Raw genomic sequence first — 16,335 nt, 5'->3', positions numbered from 1 at the left:
CTTTCCCTTTTTTTACATATAATGAAATTTCTTTATTCATTTATCATTTTGAAATATCTACCAAAATTTTGGGTAGGCCCAGGCCTACCTGGCCTATTCTCTGAAGCCACCCCTGGATTAAGGTTAAACTATATTACTATCTGTAATCATCCTGCAAAACAATATTTTTGTATACAATTGGAATAAATTATTCTGAGTTAATCATGTGGATTTAAAGTGAATTGTTTAGAGTAGCTTGTATCCTTGGGGTTGGAGTTAACACATTGAGTGCATCGAGCGGGAATTATTGTCCCGCTGTACCAGCACCCCTGGCACGAGGTGGGAAATGTCGTCCTCCTCCCATAACCACGACCTTAGTGTGAGCTCAGCCTTGTACGGGGAACGTTTGATTTTTTTACATGTGTTGCTTCAACTTTTGGTGAGCTTCGTTTCCTTGTCGGCCATTCCAATCTATTCGGTGCTTCCTATTTGCCTCAACTATATTGGGGAGTACTGTGTGACTGTGAGCGTTTGGGGCTGAAAAATAGTTAGGGGTTGGATGTATGATTAAAATTAGTTTTTGGTTGTTTTATTAATTTTAAGTTAGAATTAAATTCACATTTCACACAACTATGATAGAACTCTAGTTTTCTTGAACTCAGTGGTAGTAATATGTCAGTAAAGTTAAGTCAGCCCTTGCTAGCCATAGTATTAACAAGACATATTTTCAATCTGGGAAACCTTAAACTTTTAAAACAAATTATAAAACCTCAGCATCTTAATGCGTGGGAATCTTATTTTTAGAGAAAAAAAAAAAACAGACCAAAATTATTTGTTAAATAATGAAGACGGCCCAATTATAAATTCGGAATTACTGAAAATAATTACATCAAGAACAACACTGTAATATATCCAAAATTCAAAAGATTAATTTTTCTAATATTATTTTTTATTTTTCCAATATCCTTTAAATCATCTGTTTTAACTTTGTTTAAAATTAATTTATTAAGTAAATATTTACTTTTTGTACTAGTATAAACACAGCCTAAAGATGGAAACCAAGCTTCTGAAAACGCTAGTGAAAAAAACAAATTATTATATATTGGCATTGTTGAACATTTAAATTTAGATATACATTTCATCAGTGGTAGTATTTTTTTCTTCAGTTTGTTACCGGGACATTACAGGATATCCGTTGGATTTTGGACATGTCCCGGGATTTCATGGGACATTCTGGGATATCCTATGGCATTCGTACATATCCCGGGACTTTACAGGATATCCTGAGGTTAACTTACAAATCCCGGGACATTACGGTATATTGTAGGATATCCTGTGGATTTCGTACTCGTCCTGGGATTTTGCGGGATATCCTGAGGATAGCGTACATATCCCGAGACATTCTCAGGACATATGGGACTACTATGGGATGTCCCTGGGATAAAGTGTGCTGTCTGGGAGTTTACCATCGAATGAGTGCTTTAGATGCAGATCCTGTAGTATACCAGCGTTTGGCCAATATAATGGACACTGCAGAAGCCAATAAGTTTAGGATAAATCATTCATCTAACAGAGAACGAATCAAAGTGTTAGAACTACTTAAACAGGCACTACATGATTATAACAACCCTTATTTACATTCATTTAAACAAATAAGAGAAGTTGAAGAAGAACTACAAGAAAGTGGCGATGACATTTCTAATCTTCGCATGGTTTTCCAAGACGTCCCTGGAACTGATTTGAGAATAACTCTACAATCCTGCACGTGTGAGAGGTAGCAGCGGTCTTTGTTGCAGACAACGATGATGCACCACCGAGCAATCGCAGTATTCAAGTTGACAAAAGGGGAAGAGGAAACATAAACAACCCAAATTCTCTCCAGTCTTTGCCAATCACTAGCGAACATATTGACCCGTGTGTGTACCCACTCCTGTTTCCTGGTACAAATCTCTTCCTGTTACAAATCAAACCACTACAAGACAAAATGTAACAATGTAAGAATTGCTCAGCATCGTTTTGCTCAGCATACAATTAAATGAGTCCTCAGACTCCAGAATAAAAGCCAATAGTAACGAAGCTAAATTATCAGGAAATGTAAAGAAATATTATGGGATGAAGTTACTATGTCTAATAAGTATGCTTTATTGTCTCTAGAAAGATTACTGCGAGATATTGTAAGAAGAGAAGACCAAGAAAAGCCTTTTGGTGGAAAGGTGATTGTTTTGGGAGGTGATTTCCGGCAATGTGCTCCCATAGTTTTTGGTGCAAGTCGCTTTGCAATAGTAGAAAATTCAATAATTAGACCACCTTTATGGCCAAAGTTTAAAAATATTTTACTTGCTAAAAACATGAGAGCCAATCCACGCGAATCAATATTTGCTGAATATCTTTTATGAATAGGGAATAGCCAAGAGAGCTATACCATAATGATCTTGGTGAGTCATTGATACGTCTTCCACCACAATGTATTGTGAATTAAAATATTATTGACAAAACCTTCAGTTAAAGATTCTCTGAAGATGTTTTAAAAAGGACAAAAAATCATGCAATACTTTCACCAAAGATAAAGAATGAACTTTGTGACGAAATAAATAATAAAATAGTTGAGCAACTAAATGATGACAGTCGAGTTTACTACTCAGTGCACACTTTGATTCAAGAAGAGGGAGACCAGTTACATGTACCTGATGAATTTCTTCACACTTTAGCACCAAGTGGTTTACCTACTCACAAATTATACCTAAAAAAAGGTATCTATACTTATTTAATACGCAAGCAGGATTTTTGTGACAATTACTCCTCTGAAACTACAGAACCGATTGACATGTTTTTGGTCTCATTGGAAAGAGCGTAACGTGAAGTTGTGCAGGAAACTTTCTTTTTAGGGAAATAATTAGAAAGTGAGGCCCTGGGGCCCTTTAGAGTTTTGTATTCCTCCATAAGATTAACATGGGAAACAAAAAGTGTTATGCAACTCCAGCTGTTGTCAGAAATTAAAAGTGAGAAGAAGAACACATGTTAATTGTAAACAGTCAATAAGTTTCCTAACTTAACCGTTTACTACAAACATTTACTGATTTGGTTGAAATGAAATGTTTACTATTTGAATTTGGGTTGGCTAAATATTACAATGGAAAAAAGCGAGAGAGCCTGGATAAATTGAAATCTTTAAAAGATAACTGAATTTTAACACTGTGCTGCACTTCTTAGTAATCATTGAAAGAGCCGGTTTGCAAACTATGGAAACATAAACATAGGAAAGTCATAGAACACCACCAAGGAGAAGAAATAGAAATGTGTTTTGTTTAGAATTTATAATCGTTATTATGGGCAACCTAATGCGGCTATAAGTAAGGCTATTTGTAGAAAACACTATAAAACCAGACCAGCTTTTGAAAAATGATAAGATATTAAGAAGTTTTGATTATATCGATCTGTTATGTACCTACATCATGAGTATTTCCAAAATCTTTGAGTCGAATCTTTTAACCCTTTGAGGACCGACGGTACTTACTAGTACCAGCATATTTATATGCTTATATTAAAGGTAACAATAGTGTTATCTGCACGTAGAGGCCTGGAGGTACTTCTGAGTACCATAGTCTGTACTGTAAATCACTAGATCTACTCCTAGTTTCAACAAACCCCACCAGAAAGCAGCACCTACTGGGCCGGTGCATGATTGTAATAGGCAATTCATGTTACGGCCGTGAAGATAGCTATCACCAGCTGTCATCCCTCCAAAGTTTCCCCCTCCACCAGACATTTGAGTTTACCCCTACGAAGTAGTCAGTGCTTTGCACAAGTAGACCTCCGAATCCCGTACTTTATATTTTCTAAAACTCTAAGCTTTAAGGGTTATAACCTATTTAATTATAAGAATTACTTTGTAATTATTAAAATGCATTAATAAAATAATATAAAAACATAAATATAAGTAATCTTGACTGGTGGTAAAAACTACGCAATAATGTGATCAATAAGAAATATGTATTTACCTTGGACCTATTTAAACTGAACCAAATTTTATTATTGATTATATAAAGAAACATGATTGCTCTTAATAAGGTATGAAAATTGAAAAAAAGAGTAGGACCTTAGTGAAAAGGGCGCTGAAACCAGAAAAATGGTAAAATAATTTGACAAGATTACTATTTTTCTTATCATGACCCCGATTGATTGCATGGTGGAAGGAAAAAACATAGGTGTGCTATTACCACATATTCTGACGTCACTCGGATTGCAAACAAATAAAGATCACCTGATTGTAACTGTCAAATTAGTATGTATTTGTTTTGATTGGATTGTTATTGTTTTATAATAATAAAAACAATAACAACCAAATCAAAACAAATACATATACGAATTTGACAGTTACAATCAGGTGATCTCTTGTTTGCAATCCGAGTGACGTCAGAATATGTGGGAATAGCACACCTATGTTTTTTCCTTCCACCATGGATTGATTGCACCAAATTTTATTACTGATTATACTAGTATAGATGATTAATTTTAATAAAAAAATATGATAATTGAAATTAAAGTGCAGGATGTTGGCGAAAATGGCGTCGAAAACCACGAAAACGGTCAAATAATGTGACAAATTCACAAATTCTTCGTACCATGACCTTGATTGATTGCACCATATTTTATTACTGATTGTACAAGTATATATGGTTGCTTTTAATAATAAAATATAATAATTGAAATAAAAGTGTAGGATGTTGGCGTAAAATGGCACCAAAGTAATGAAAATGGTTAAGAAATGTTATACATTTAAGATTTTTTCTTACAATGACCCCGAATGATTGCACCAAATTTTATTACTGATTGTACAAGTATATATGATTGCTTTTAATAATAAAATATTATAATTGAAATAAAAGTGTAGGATGTTGGCGTAAAATGGCAACAAAGTCACGAAAATGGTTAAATAATGTTATACATTTAAAAATTTTTCTAACCATGACCCCGAATGATTGCACCAAATTTTATTACTGATTGTACAAGTATATATGGTTGCTTTTAATAATAAAATATAATAATTGAAATAAAAGTGTAGGATGTTGGCGTAAAATGGCACCAAAACCACGAAAATGGTCAAATAATGTGACACATTCACAAATTATTTTTACCATTACCCCGAATGATTGCACCAAATTTTATTATTGATTGTACTAGTATAGATGATTGCTTTTAATAATAAAATATAATAATTGAAATAAAAGTGTAGGATGTTGGCGTAAAATGGCAACAAAGTCACGAAAATAGTTAAATTAAATGTTATACATTTAAGATTTTTTCTAACCATGACCCCGAATGATTGCACCAAATTTTATTACTGATTGTACAAGTATATATGGTTGCTTTTAATAATAAAATATAATAATTGAAATAAAAGTGTAGGATGTTGGCGTAAAATGGCAACAAAGTCACGAAAATAGTTAAATTAAATGTTATACATTTAAGATTTTTTCTAACCATGACCCCGAATGATTGCACCAAATTTTATTACTGATTGTACAAGTATATATGGTTGCTTTTAATAATAAAATATAATAATTGAAATAAAAGTGTAGGATGTTGGCGTAAAATGGCAACAAAGTCACGAAAATAGTTAAATTAAATGTTATACATTTAAGACTTTTTCTAACCATGACCCCGAATGATTGCACCAAATTTTATTACTGATTGTACAAGTATATATGGTTGCTTTTAATAATAAAATATAATAATTGAAATAAAAGTGTAGGATGTTGGCGTAAAATGGCACCAAAACCACGAAAATGGTCAAATAATGTGACACATTCACAAATTATGTTTACCATTACCCCGAATGATTGCACCAAATTTTATTACTGATTGTACAAGTATATATGATTGCTTTTAATAATAAAATATTATAATTGAAATAAAAGTGTAGGATGTTGGCGTAAAATGGCACCGAAACCACGAAAATGGTCAAATAATGTGGCACATTCACAAATTATTTTTACCATTACCCCGAATGATTGCACCAAATTTTATTATTGATTGTACTAGTATAGATGATTGCTTTTAATAATAAAATATAATAATTAAAATAAAAGTGTAGGATGTTGGCGTAAAATGGCACCGAAACCACGAAAATGGTCAAATAATGTGACACATTCACAAATTATTTTTATTATGACCTTGATTGATTGCACCATATTTTATTACTGATTGTACAAGTATATATGGTTGCTTTTAATAATAAAATATATTAATTGAAATAAAAGTGTAGGATGTTGGCGTAAAATGGCACCAAAGTACCGGTAATGAAATTGGTTAAGAAATGTTATACATTTAAGATTTTTTCTTACAATGACCCCGAATGATTGCAGCAATCATCTTTACTAGTACAATCAATAATAAAATTTGGTGCAATCATTCGGGGTAATGGTAAAAATAATTTGTGAATGTGTCACATTATTTGACAGTTTTCGTGACTTTGGTGCCATTTTACGCCAACATCCTACACTTTCATTTCAATTATTATATTTTATTATTAAAAGCAACCATATATACTAGTATAATCAGTAATAAAATTTGGTGCAATCATTCGGGGTCATGGTAAGAAAAAATCTTAAATGTATAACATTATTTAACCATTTACGTGGTTTTGTTGCCATTTTACGCCAACATCCTACAATTTTATTTCAATTATTATATTTTATTATTAAAAGCAACCATATATACTTGTACAATCAGTAATAAAATTTGGTGCAATCATTCGGGGTAATGGTAAAAATAATTTGTGAATGTGTCACATTATTTGACCATTTTCGTGGTTTCGGTGCCATTTTACGCCAACATCCTACACTTTTATTCCTTTTATTATATTTTATTATTAAAAGCAACCATATATACTTGTACAATCAGTAATAAAATTTGGTGCAATCATTCGGGGTCATGGTTAGAAAAAATCTTAAATGTATAACATTTAATTTAACTATTTTCGTGACTTTGTTGCCATTTTACGCCAACATCCTACATTTTTATTTCAATTATTATATTTTATTATTAAAAGCAATCGTCTATACTAGTACAATCAATAATAAAATTTGGTGCAATCATTCGGGGTAATGGTAAAAATAATTTGTGAATGTGTCACATTATTTGACCATTTTCGTGGTTTCGGTGCCATTTTACGCCAACATCCTACACTTTTATTTCAATTATTATATTTTATTATTAAAAGTAATCATCTATACTAGTAAAATCAATAATAAAATTTGGTGCAATCAATCTGGGTCATGGTAAGAAAAAATCTTAAATGTATAACATTATTTAACCATTTTCATGACTTTGGTGCCATTTTACGCCAACATCCTACAATTTTATTTCAATTATTATATGTTATTATTAAAAGCAACCATATATACTTGTACAATCAGTAATAAAATTTGGTGCAATCATTCGGGGTAATGGTAAAAATAATTTGTGAATGTGTCACATTATTTGACAGTTTTCGTGACTTTGGTGCCATTTTACGCCAACATCCTACACTTTCATTTCAATTATTATATTTTATTATTAAAAGCAACCATATATACTAGTATAATCAGTAATAAAATTTGGTGCAATCATTCGGGGTCATGGTAAGAAAAAATCTTAAATGTATAACATTATTTAACCATTTACGTGGTTTTGGTGCCATTTTACGCTAACATCCTACAATTTTATTTCAATTATTATATTTTATTATTAAAAGCAACCATATATACTTGTACAATCAGTAATAAAATTTGGTGCAATCATTCGGGGTAATGGTAAAAATAATTTGTGAATGTGTCACATTATTTGACCGTTTTCGTGACTTTGGTGCCATTTTACGCCAACATCCTACACTTTTATTTCAATTATTATATTTTATTATTAAAAGCAATCATCTATACTTGTACAATCAGTAATAAAATTTGGTGCAATCAATCAAGGTCATGGTAAAAATAATTTGTAAATGTGGCACATTATTTGACCATTTTTGTGGTCTTGGTACCATTTTACGCAAACATCCTACACTTTTATTCCAATAATTATATTTTATTATTAAAAGCAATCACCTGTACAAGTACAATCAGTAATAACATTTGGTGCAATCAATCGGAGTCATGGTAAGAAAAAAATCTTGAATGTGAAATATTATTTGACCATTTGGTAGTTTTCGACACCATTTTCGCCAACATCTTATACTTTTATTCCAATTATTATGTTTTATTATTAAAAGCAGTCTTTATTCCAATTATTATGTTTTATTATTAAAAGCAGTCATTTACACTAGTACAATCAGTAATCCAATTTTGTTCAATCAAACAGGGCCAAGGTAAGAAAATTATGAATGTTGGTCATAGTGTAATGAAATAATAAACCACTGTATTTGTGTTCTTTTAACAGCATTTTTTCCTAAAGATCCTTCACTTTTTAAATTTACATATTTTTTTATAAGAACAATCCTGTATACTTGTACAATGTGTAATAACAGTAGGTGCAATCAATCAGTAGCAAGGTGAGGTTAGTGGTCTATTCTCATAAATAACAGACTATCTATCTTGGGGCCAGGGTGAAGGAGTGGGGGAGCCGCCGCAACTGCTAGGCGACAGCTGGTGACAGCTATCTTCACGGCCGTATTCATGTTGTGCAATTTCAAAATTTTTTTAAGACAAGTTCTAGTCCCCCATCTGTCCATATATTTTATTAAATGGGTTGTATATTGTCTTAAATTAATTATTTTATTTTTATTTTTATATTACATCGCAGGAATAAATAAATATGGCCTAAAAATGCTTTGGTACTTTAAAGTCTCGTCGGTCCTCTATGGCCAGACGCTAATCAGCTGATGAGTGTTATAAACAAAGAGCTTTAGTCTGCTAGCTGTTAGTGCCTTGGTGTTGTTGTTTGAAAGTGAAGGTGTTTAGTTTGTTGTGGTGCAGTTTTATAATGTTTAAAGTTGTTATTCATCACTATGGATAGGACATTAAATGAAATAGAAATAGATGAGTGTCTTTTTGAAGACCTACCAGACATTAGTGCCAGCTCAGATGTAAGTGACTGTGAAGATAATGATGATGAAGTTAGGTTAGAACAAACTGACTATTTGGATACAGGAAGAGAAATATCTGTAAGAAATGTAGTTCCTACTCGTAATAAGAATGATCTGCAGTTAACAGAGGCCTCTGTTTCATTTAGGCCCGGTAATACATGTTATAGCGATGAAGAATTGGTAGAAGACCTGAGTCCAATTGGCCTAGGCCTACCAATCATTTCCAATGAGATGGTAGATAAACAACATGAGTTTGTAGAACCTGTAGCCTGCTGTAGCAAAGATACAGATAATAATTTTGATAACATATTTAATGAAGGTATTCTAAACATAGAAAATGAGACACCAGGTTCTGACGATAATAACAAAGAGTCTAATGAAACTTTGGAAGCTAATCAAACTTTGGAAGCTAATGAAACAGGTAGGCCTACTGACAATTGTACCGAGGCTAATGAAACTATCGAAACTAACAATAGTAGGTGTAATGAAACTAGTGCAACTAATAACAAATCCGGAAAAGGCAATTTGAAAAAAAACGCAACCTCTGGAAAAGGCAGGCGTGAAGCTAAGAAGACAACAACCAAACCTAAAGTGACTAAACCTAATAAGACTAAAGCAAACCAAAAGTCTAAAGGTGGCAAACCACACAAAAATGAAGACTCCAATGCGAAGAAAAAGAAAGACGCCCCGGATTATAAATGGAAAAAGAAGGACATGCCTACAACTATTCCACACTATGACGAAAGTGAAGGTAAGCATAAAAAATAACACTTATAGGCTATTTTCTTTATATTATATCTAACTTATTTTAGCTTATGTATCCTTCAAAATCAGTTTTCAAACACAAACAATACTTAGCAGTTGTTGAGCAACAATTTTCATTTATGTAAGCCTAAGTTAGTTATTTTTATATATCTTGCAGTTTATCACTAACATAATAAAATGTACTAGCAAAAACTATTTTTTTGGCTACTCAGTTATGTAAACAAATTAATAAATCCAACAATTAACTTAGGCCTATAATCAGTTGCTAGGCAACAATTTTCATTCTGTCAGAACAATTCAATTTTTTAATACTTTTCAGCACTTTTGTTAGCTAACCCGATGCTAAGAGTTAGTTAGTTGTACCTACTAGTTGTACCGACTGTACAAATGTCTAATGTTTTTGTTTGTTTTCAGGTCTAATGGAAGGACACTTCGAACAATGCAAAACGCCTACTGATGTGTTTCGTGAGTTTGTTGACCAGGAATTGGTAAGCCACATAACTTATCAGTCAAATCTATTTGCGACTCAAAATGGTAAAACACTAAATTTAAAAGAAAATGAACTCCTGGTGTTTATTGGCATAAACTTTCTCATGGGTTATCACCAGTTACCTTCCATAAAACACTACTGGAATACTGCTGATGACTTACATGTCAAGCCTGTTGCAGGAGCCATGACAAGAGGGCGGTTCATGGAAATATTACATATCTTCATGTGAACGACAATAGTAAAATTTCTAAAGATAATCCTGACAAATTACACAAGCTAAGGCCTCTTATTGATAAGCTGAATCAAAAGTTCAAGTTATACTTCAAGTTATCAAAAGTTATACTTATTTAATACGCAAGCAGGATTTTTGTGACAATTACTCCTCTGAAACTACAGAACCGATTGACATGTTTTTGGTCTCATTGGAAAGAGCGTAACGTGAAGTTGTGCAGGAAACTTTCTTTTTAGGGAAATAATTAGAAAGTGAGGCCCTGGGGCCCTTTAGAGTTTTGTATTCCTCCATAAGATTAACATGGGAAACAAAAAGTGTTATGCAACTCCAGCTGTTGTCAGAAATTAAAAGTGAGAAGAAGAACACATGTTAATTGTAAACAGTCAATAAGTTTCCTAACTTAACCGTTTACTACAAACATTTACTGATTTGGTTGAAATGAAATGTTTACTATTTGAATTTGGGTTGGCTAAATATTACAATGGAAAAAAGCGAGAGAGCCTGGATAAATTGAAATCTTTAAAAGATAACTGAATTTTAACACTGTGCTGCACTTCTTAGTAATCATTGAAAGAGCCGGTTTGCAAACTATGGAAACATAAACATAGGAAAGTCATAGAACACCACCAAGGAGAAGAAATAGAAATGTGTTTTGTTTAGAATTTATAATCGTTATTATGGGCAACCTAATGCGGCTATAAGTAAGGCTATTTGTAGAAAACACTATAAAACCAGACCAGCTTTTGAAAATGATAAGATATTAAGAAGTTTTGATTATATCGATCTGTTATGTACCTACATCATGAGTATTTCCAAAATCTTTGAGTCGAATCTTTTAAAGTCATCATAAATTATGACTGTTATTCGTTTTAAAATAACGCCTGTAATACTTATCAATTGCTCGAATTCGAGCAACAGGGACACTAGTAATTGTAATTTTACTAAGAAATTTATATCCACAAAAAGGACTGATTAATAGAACCAGATTAATGGTGGATTAAGAGAGATTAAGAGATGAATGATTAAGTCCTAAGTCTTGAAATTATTACTGGAAGTTCGGCTGGAAAACGAGTGTTACTGCCCCAATTAAGCTTAGAACCATCAGAAGGAAATTTCCCCCTAAAATTCAAACGTCGACAGTTCCCATGTCAAATCGCTTTTGCCATGACTATTACAAAATTCAAGGACAGACACTTGAAAAGTTGGTCTTTATCTGCCAGAGCCCTGCTTTCAGCATGGGCCATTGTACGTAGCAATGTCAAGACGCTGCGCTTTTGATGTTCTAAAAATAATGGTTAAAGAACAACGAAACCAAGGTCATCTGGCTAAAGACGTTAAGACTGTTTACAAGAAACATAGTATGGGAAGAGTTTCTTATGTAACATTTTAAAATTAAGATGAACATTTTAACTGGTCTGTCAGTCAGTATTCTAAGACTACCTACATTAAAACATTATTGAGCCTAAGATTTTTATTTATGGTTAATTACAGTGGAACTTCGATAAGAAGACGCTCAATAACAAGTGGCCCTTGATAACAAGGGTCATTTTCAAATACGCTTGATTTTATATTGTCCTTAAATGCATGTTATTGCAACCCTCTATAATTAGTAAACCTTGATAACAAGTCATATTTGATCATCCCTATGAGAGTCTTCTTATCAAGGTTCTACTGTAAAAGTTAAGCTCTTAAAAGCTCTTCCTTTTTTTTGGTAGTAATAAGTTAAAAAGTTATTTAAATGTTTTAATGATATTAAAATATAGTTAATATTATTAACTGGAAACATCTAGTTATTATCAATGTGTTAAGGGCAACCTCGGTTTAACTTTGCCCAACAACACAAAAATACCATTTAAAGCTGTACAATATTATCTTAGGCAGTTTTAGTTCCAAAATATACCTGAGAATCACAATTCTTTTACAAATGTTACTCCATGAGACCAATGTTAAATTTTTTTTATCATACTGTCCGGAATCAGCCGTTTTTAGTTCTCTATATAGTCTGAAAAATCATCATTTTCAGGTATCTTCAAACAGGGAACAGAAAAAAGCATATGGTAAATTCTTTGGTTCGTTAACCTCAAAATTTTATCAGTGCGTTACGAGAACGCTGTTAATCACACGATATTTAAAGTTATGTTTTCAAACAACAGAAATGTAAATATTGATGACAACTTTGTATAACCTCAAATTATGTGGTCTAACTTTGTAACGATTAGAATGTTATTTCCACATTTTGATGAAAATAGTTGTTCATCACACGGAGCGAAAGTGTCTTTTTGGTACTTAATCGTATTTCCAAGCTCGACTGCAACTCGCTTGTAAAACAGGATTGCGTACCAAAAAGAGCCACTTTCGCTCCCAGTGATGAAAACTATTACCGTATCGATTTCCTATTTACTCTAGAAGAAATAATTAACTAGTCTTTCCAAGTCTGGTACTAAACAAGACAGGACAAAATTATGTTTATTGGTTGAAGGAAATCGTTGGAACTATATTTGAGAAAAGGGTTTAAGTAAACAATCAAACAAGCTAGCAGGAGGATTTTACTCATAAGGAGTGACAAATCATACAATTTTTACAAAATGCTGGTCAGAAACCGTCCAGGAAAAACAAAGTCTGCATTCCCATAATCCATGAATCCAATTTGTTTTAACAAATTCAGAGATGGAATGTTGTCTGGGAAAACTGTACAGAAAGGCACCCAACCACATTGGCGTATCTTAGATATCATACTTCTAGTAACTATGTCCCCTAAACCTTTCCTCCTAAGACCCGGGTTTGAATAAAGCATGAAAATCCCTCCAGAATGAAAACACAAGGCATAGCTTATCAATTGTTTGTTAGTATTCTTAAAAATACCCAAACCAAAAAAGGAGGATATTTCACTCTCTAAAACTTCTCTCTGATTTCTAAAAGAGGGCCATTGTGCATCTATTTCTTCAGCATGAGATACATTTAAGTTATCCAAAAATAAGTATTTGGAGATATTTTTTTCACTAACCTTAACATTTGGCGGCAACCACAACAAGTTGTAACGTTGAGCTACATATTTTACTCTTTTGGCTAAAAATACTTGACAAATAGTTTGTGTAAAACGGCTTAAAGTAACCTCAAAAATATATCTTTCTTTATTACCCCATGGCACTAAATTGGTTTTCATAAGTGCTTTTTTCAATATTATTTCACTTCCAAGAGAATAAATAAAGAAAAACCTTAGATCTTTAATGAGTTTGAATTTTGTTTCAATGAAATACACTCCATTTTCATAATCCCCTGAACAAAACAAAACTTGGGATAACTGAGCATTTTCAGTCACACTGTAAGTCATAATGGATATATACTGATGCAGAAGAAAATGTTCAGTCCAGTTTTTCTTCAAAATATTTAGTATGGATGGTATATCATACTGTGGAACCTGTCTAAAAGTTTCTTCTAACATTTCTCATTCATCAGATAAAGTTGTTTGGAATTTTGATGAAAATAAAAAGAATTATGTCAACATAAACATGTAGTGTGAAGCAATAACTTCAAAATGCAGTTCCAGTACTGAATCTTTAATGAGAAACTGCAGTGTTTAATAATGACTAGAGATTACAACACTATTAGGAAATAATTAAAACATTCTAGATAAGAACAAAGATTGTTCACACTTGACAAATTCATGTGAAAGGGCTATTAACTTCACTATTATAAACCTTTCAACTTTTATTAACTTGAACATTAATGTTGAACATGTTATTTAGACTTGTTTTATATAATTTGAAAGAACATTCAGTCTATAAATATATTATTTTTCTTTTTTATGTAATTTTTCTTCCATATATAATTCATTTGCTAGGTAGCTGTTTTATGTTTTAGGTTAATTGTTAGAAGCTTCCTAAGGTTTTACTTAATGAAATTAGGAACATTGTACTTGGAAATTTTAATATTTTCTGACAGGTAGCATTGTAATGGTGATTGACTGGAGACTTTAGAATCTTAAGGACATAAGAACAGCCTGTTTGTAAAGCAACTATTTTATTCAATAAATATATAAAGATAATGGACTGTATTTACAGTTCTTCCCCATCGTAATTTTCTTCTATCTTTACTTCATCATCGCTCTCAGAATTATCATTCTGTTTTCTCTTAGCTTCTTCATAAAGTTCTGGTTTACGTTTATTCAGCTCTGATTGAATGTATTGCATCTTTTCTTTTAAAGCCTTCTTTTCTTTGGTAGAGTCAGGAGTGGGTGGAGGGCACAAGCCTTCATCAAACTTATAAGTCAAAAAACTATGGTCTGGTGTTTTTAATACAATATTGATCCTAGAAAATGAAACATGAAAACATGATTAGACAAATTTATAAAACGCACAAAAATAAATTGCTAACAAGGGCATAATTTAAAAAGTTTAAACCCTTTTATAGGATTCAATCTTACACAGTTAAGACACAAAACAGTTTTTCAGGAACAACTGAAACAAATTTAGAATTATTATGTAGATAAACTCTTAGTTTCCAACCATTTACTGTGATACTGTGTCAGAACAATAGGTAGTTAAAATCTGTATAAGACAATTTGGATGTGATTTCATCATCACATGATTAAATCCTATACTCTAATACGAGCAATGTTTGCTTGTATGTATGCTTGCTTGCTTGCTTGCTTGCTTGCAAAAAAGATCTCGAAAACGGCTCCGACGATTTTCTTCAAATGTTGTAAATAGTTTATTTCTGGCCTAAAAACGAGTTTACTGCAGTTTGAACTGCCAACAAAAATCTAAATACGTAGAAAAATGAAACTGAAAATCACATTTTTTAAACATTAGTCTTATGTGTTGCTAGGTAACCATTTTGGATGAATTAAATAACAAGGATAAAGTAAACAAAAGACATGAAATTGTAGCATGTGTTGCCATTATTATGTAGTTGTAATAAGCCAACTACCCACAGTATACTAGCAAATTACAAATACAGTACAAGAGGAAAAACATCCCTTGTTAATATTTAGCAAAGATTATACTGAAGATTACTCGATACATTGTAGTCAAGGGCAGCAGTGCGAAGTCTGGGATCTGTTTATGACGATTAGATTTAGGTATCTGCAATCCTAAAATGCTATGGGAAGGGAAGGAAACAGGTCCGCGACATAGGAAGTGGTGAAGGAAGTAATAAAGGCAATCATAAAATGCTATGGGAATAGAGGGAAACAGGTCCGTGATGTAGGAAGTGATGAAGGAAGTAGTAAAGGCGAGCAGTCCGGAGTGTGGGGACTGTTTATGACGATAAGATTAGGGTATCTGCAATCCTAAAATGCTATGGGAAGGGAGGAAAACAGGTCCGTGACGTAGGAAATGGTGAAGGAAGTAGTCAAGGCAAGTAGTCCGGAGTGTGGAAACTGTTTATGACGATTAGATTAAGGTATCTGCAATCTTAAAATGATATGGGAAGGAAGGAAAACAGGTCCGCGACATAGGAAGTGGCAAATGAAGTAGTCAAGGCGAGCTGTTGGAGTGTGGGAACTATTTATGACGATTATATAAGGGTATGGGCAATCCTAAAATGCTCTGAGAAGGGAGGGAAACAGGGTCCGTGACGTAGGAAGTGGTAAAGGAAGTAGTGAAGGCGAGCTGTCCGGAGTGTGGGAACAGTTTATGACGATTAGATAAGGGTATGGGCAATCCTAAAATGCCAGGGGAAGGTAGGGAAACAGGTCCGTGACGTAGGAAGTGGTGAAGGAAGTAGTCAAGGCGAGCTGTCTGGAGCGTGAGAACTGTTTATGATGATTAGATTAAGGTATTTGCAATCCTAAAATGCTATGGAAAG

General features: G+C 32.7%; 2 protein-coding genes across 7 annotated transcripts in view; one reads left to right on the top strand and one right to left on the bottom strand.

Annotated features, from left to right (window-relative positions):
- The first annotated feature begins 8,840 nt into the window (after positions 1-8,840).
- LOC128998555 (uncharacterized) lies at positions 8,841-10,524 on the top strand. The gene is made up of 2 exons (XM_054424746.1): positions 8,841-9,791; positions 10,220-10,524. Exons 1-2 carry the CDS (start codon positions 8,963-8,965, stop codon positions 10,522-10,524), a joined length of 1,134 nt encoding a protein of 377 aa, XP_054280721.1. The 5' UTR covers positions 8,841-8,962.
- Positions 10,525-14,530: 4,006 nt separating this feature from the next.
- The window catches only part of LOC128983712 (uncharacterized), a 42,681-nt gene continuing 40,876 nt past the window's right edge, over positions 14,531-16,335 (bottom strand). For all 6 annotated transcript variants that reach the window (XM_054403115.1, XM_054403118.1, XM_054403116.1 and 3 more), the window contains one exon: positions 14,531-14,835. In XM_054403115.1, the coding sequence (XP_054259090.1) occupies positions 14,583-14,835 (253 nt within the window). In that variant the 3' untranslated portion in view covers positions 14,531-14,582. The remainder of the gene's footprint in view (positions 14,836-16,335) is intronic.

Source organism: Macrosteles quadrilineatus, unplaced genomic scaffold, assembly GCF_028750875.1.
Source record: "Macrosteles quadrilineatus isolate MER2022 unplaced genomic scaffold, UCM_ALF_1.0 Scaffold_1__1_contigs__length_201487025, whole genome shotgun sequence".
Taxonomy (NCBI): domain Eukaryota; kingdom Metazoa; phylum Arthropoda; class Insecta; order Hemiptera; family Cicadellidae; genus Macrosteles; species Macrosteles quadrilineatus.
This window is presented reverse-complemented; position numbering and strand designations above follow the sequence as displayed.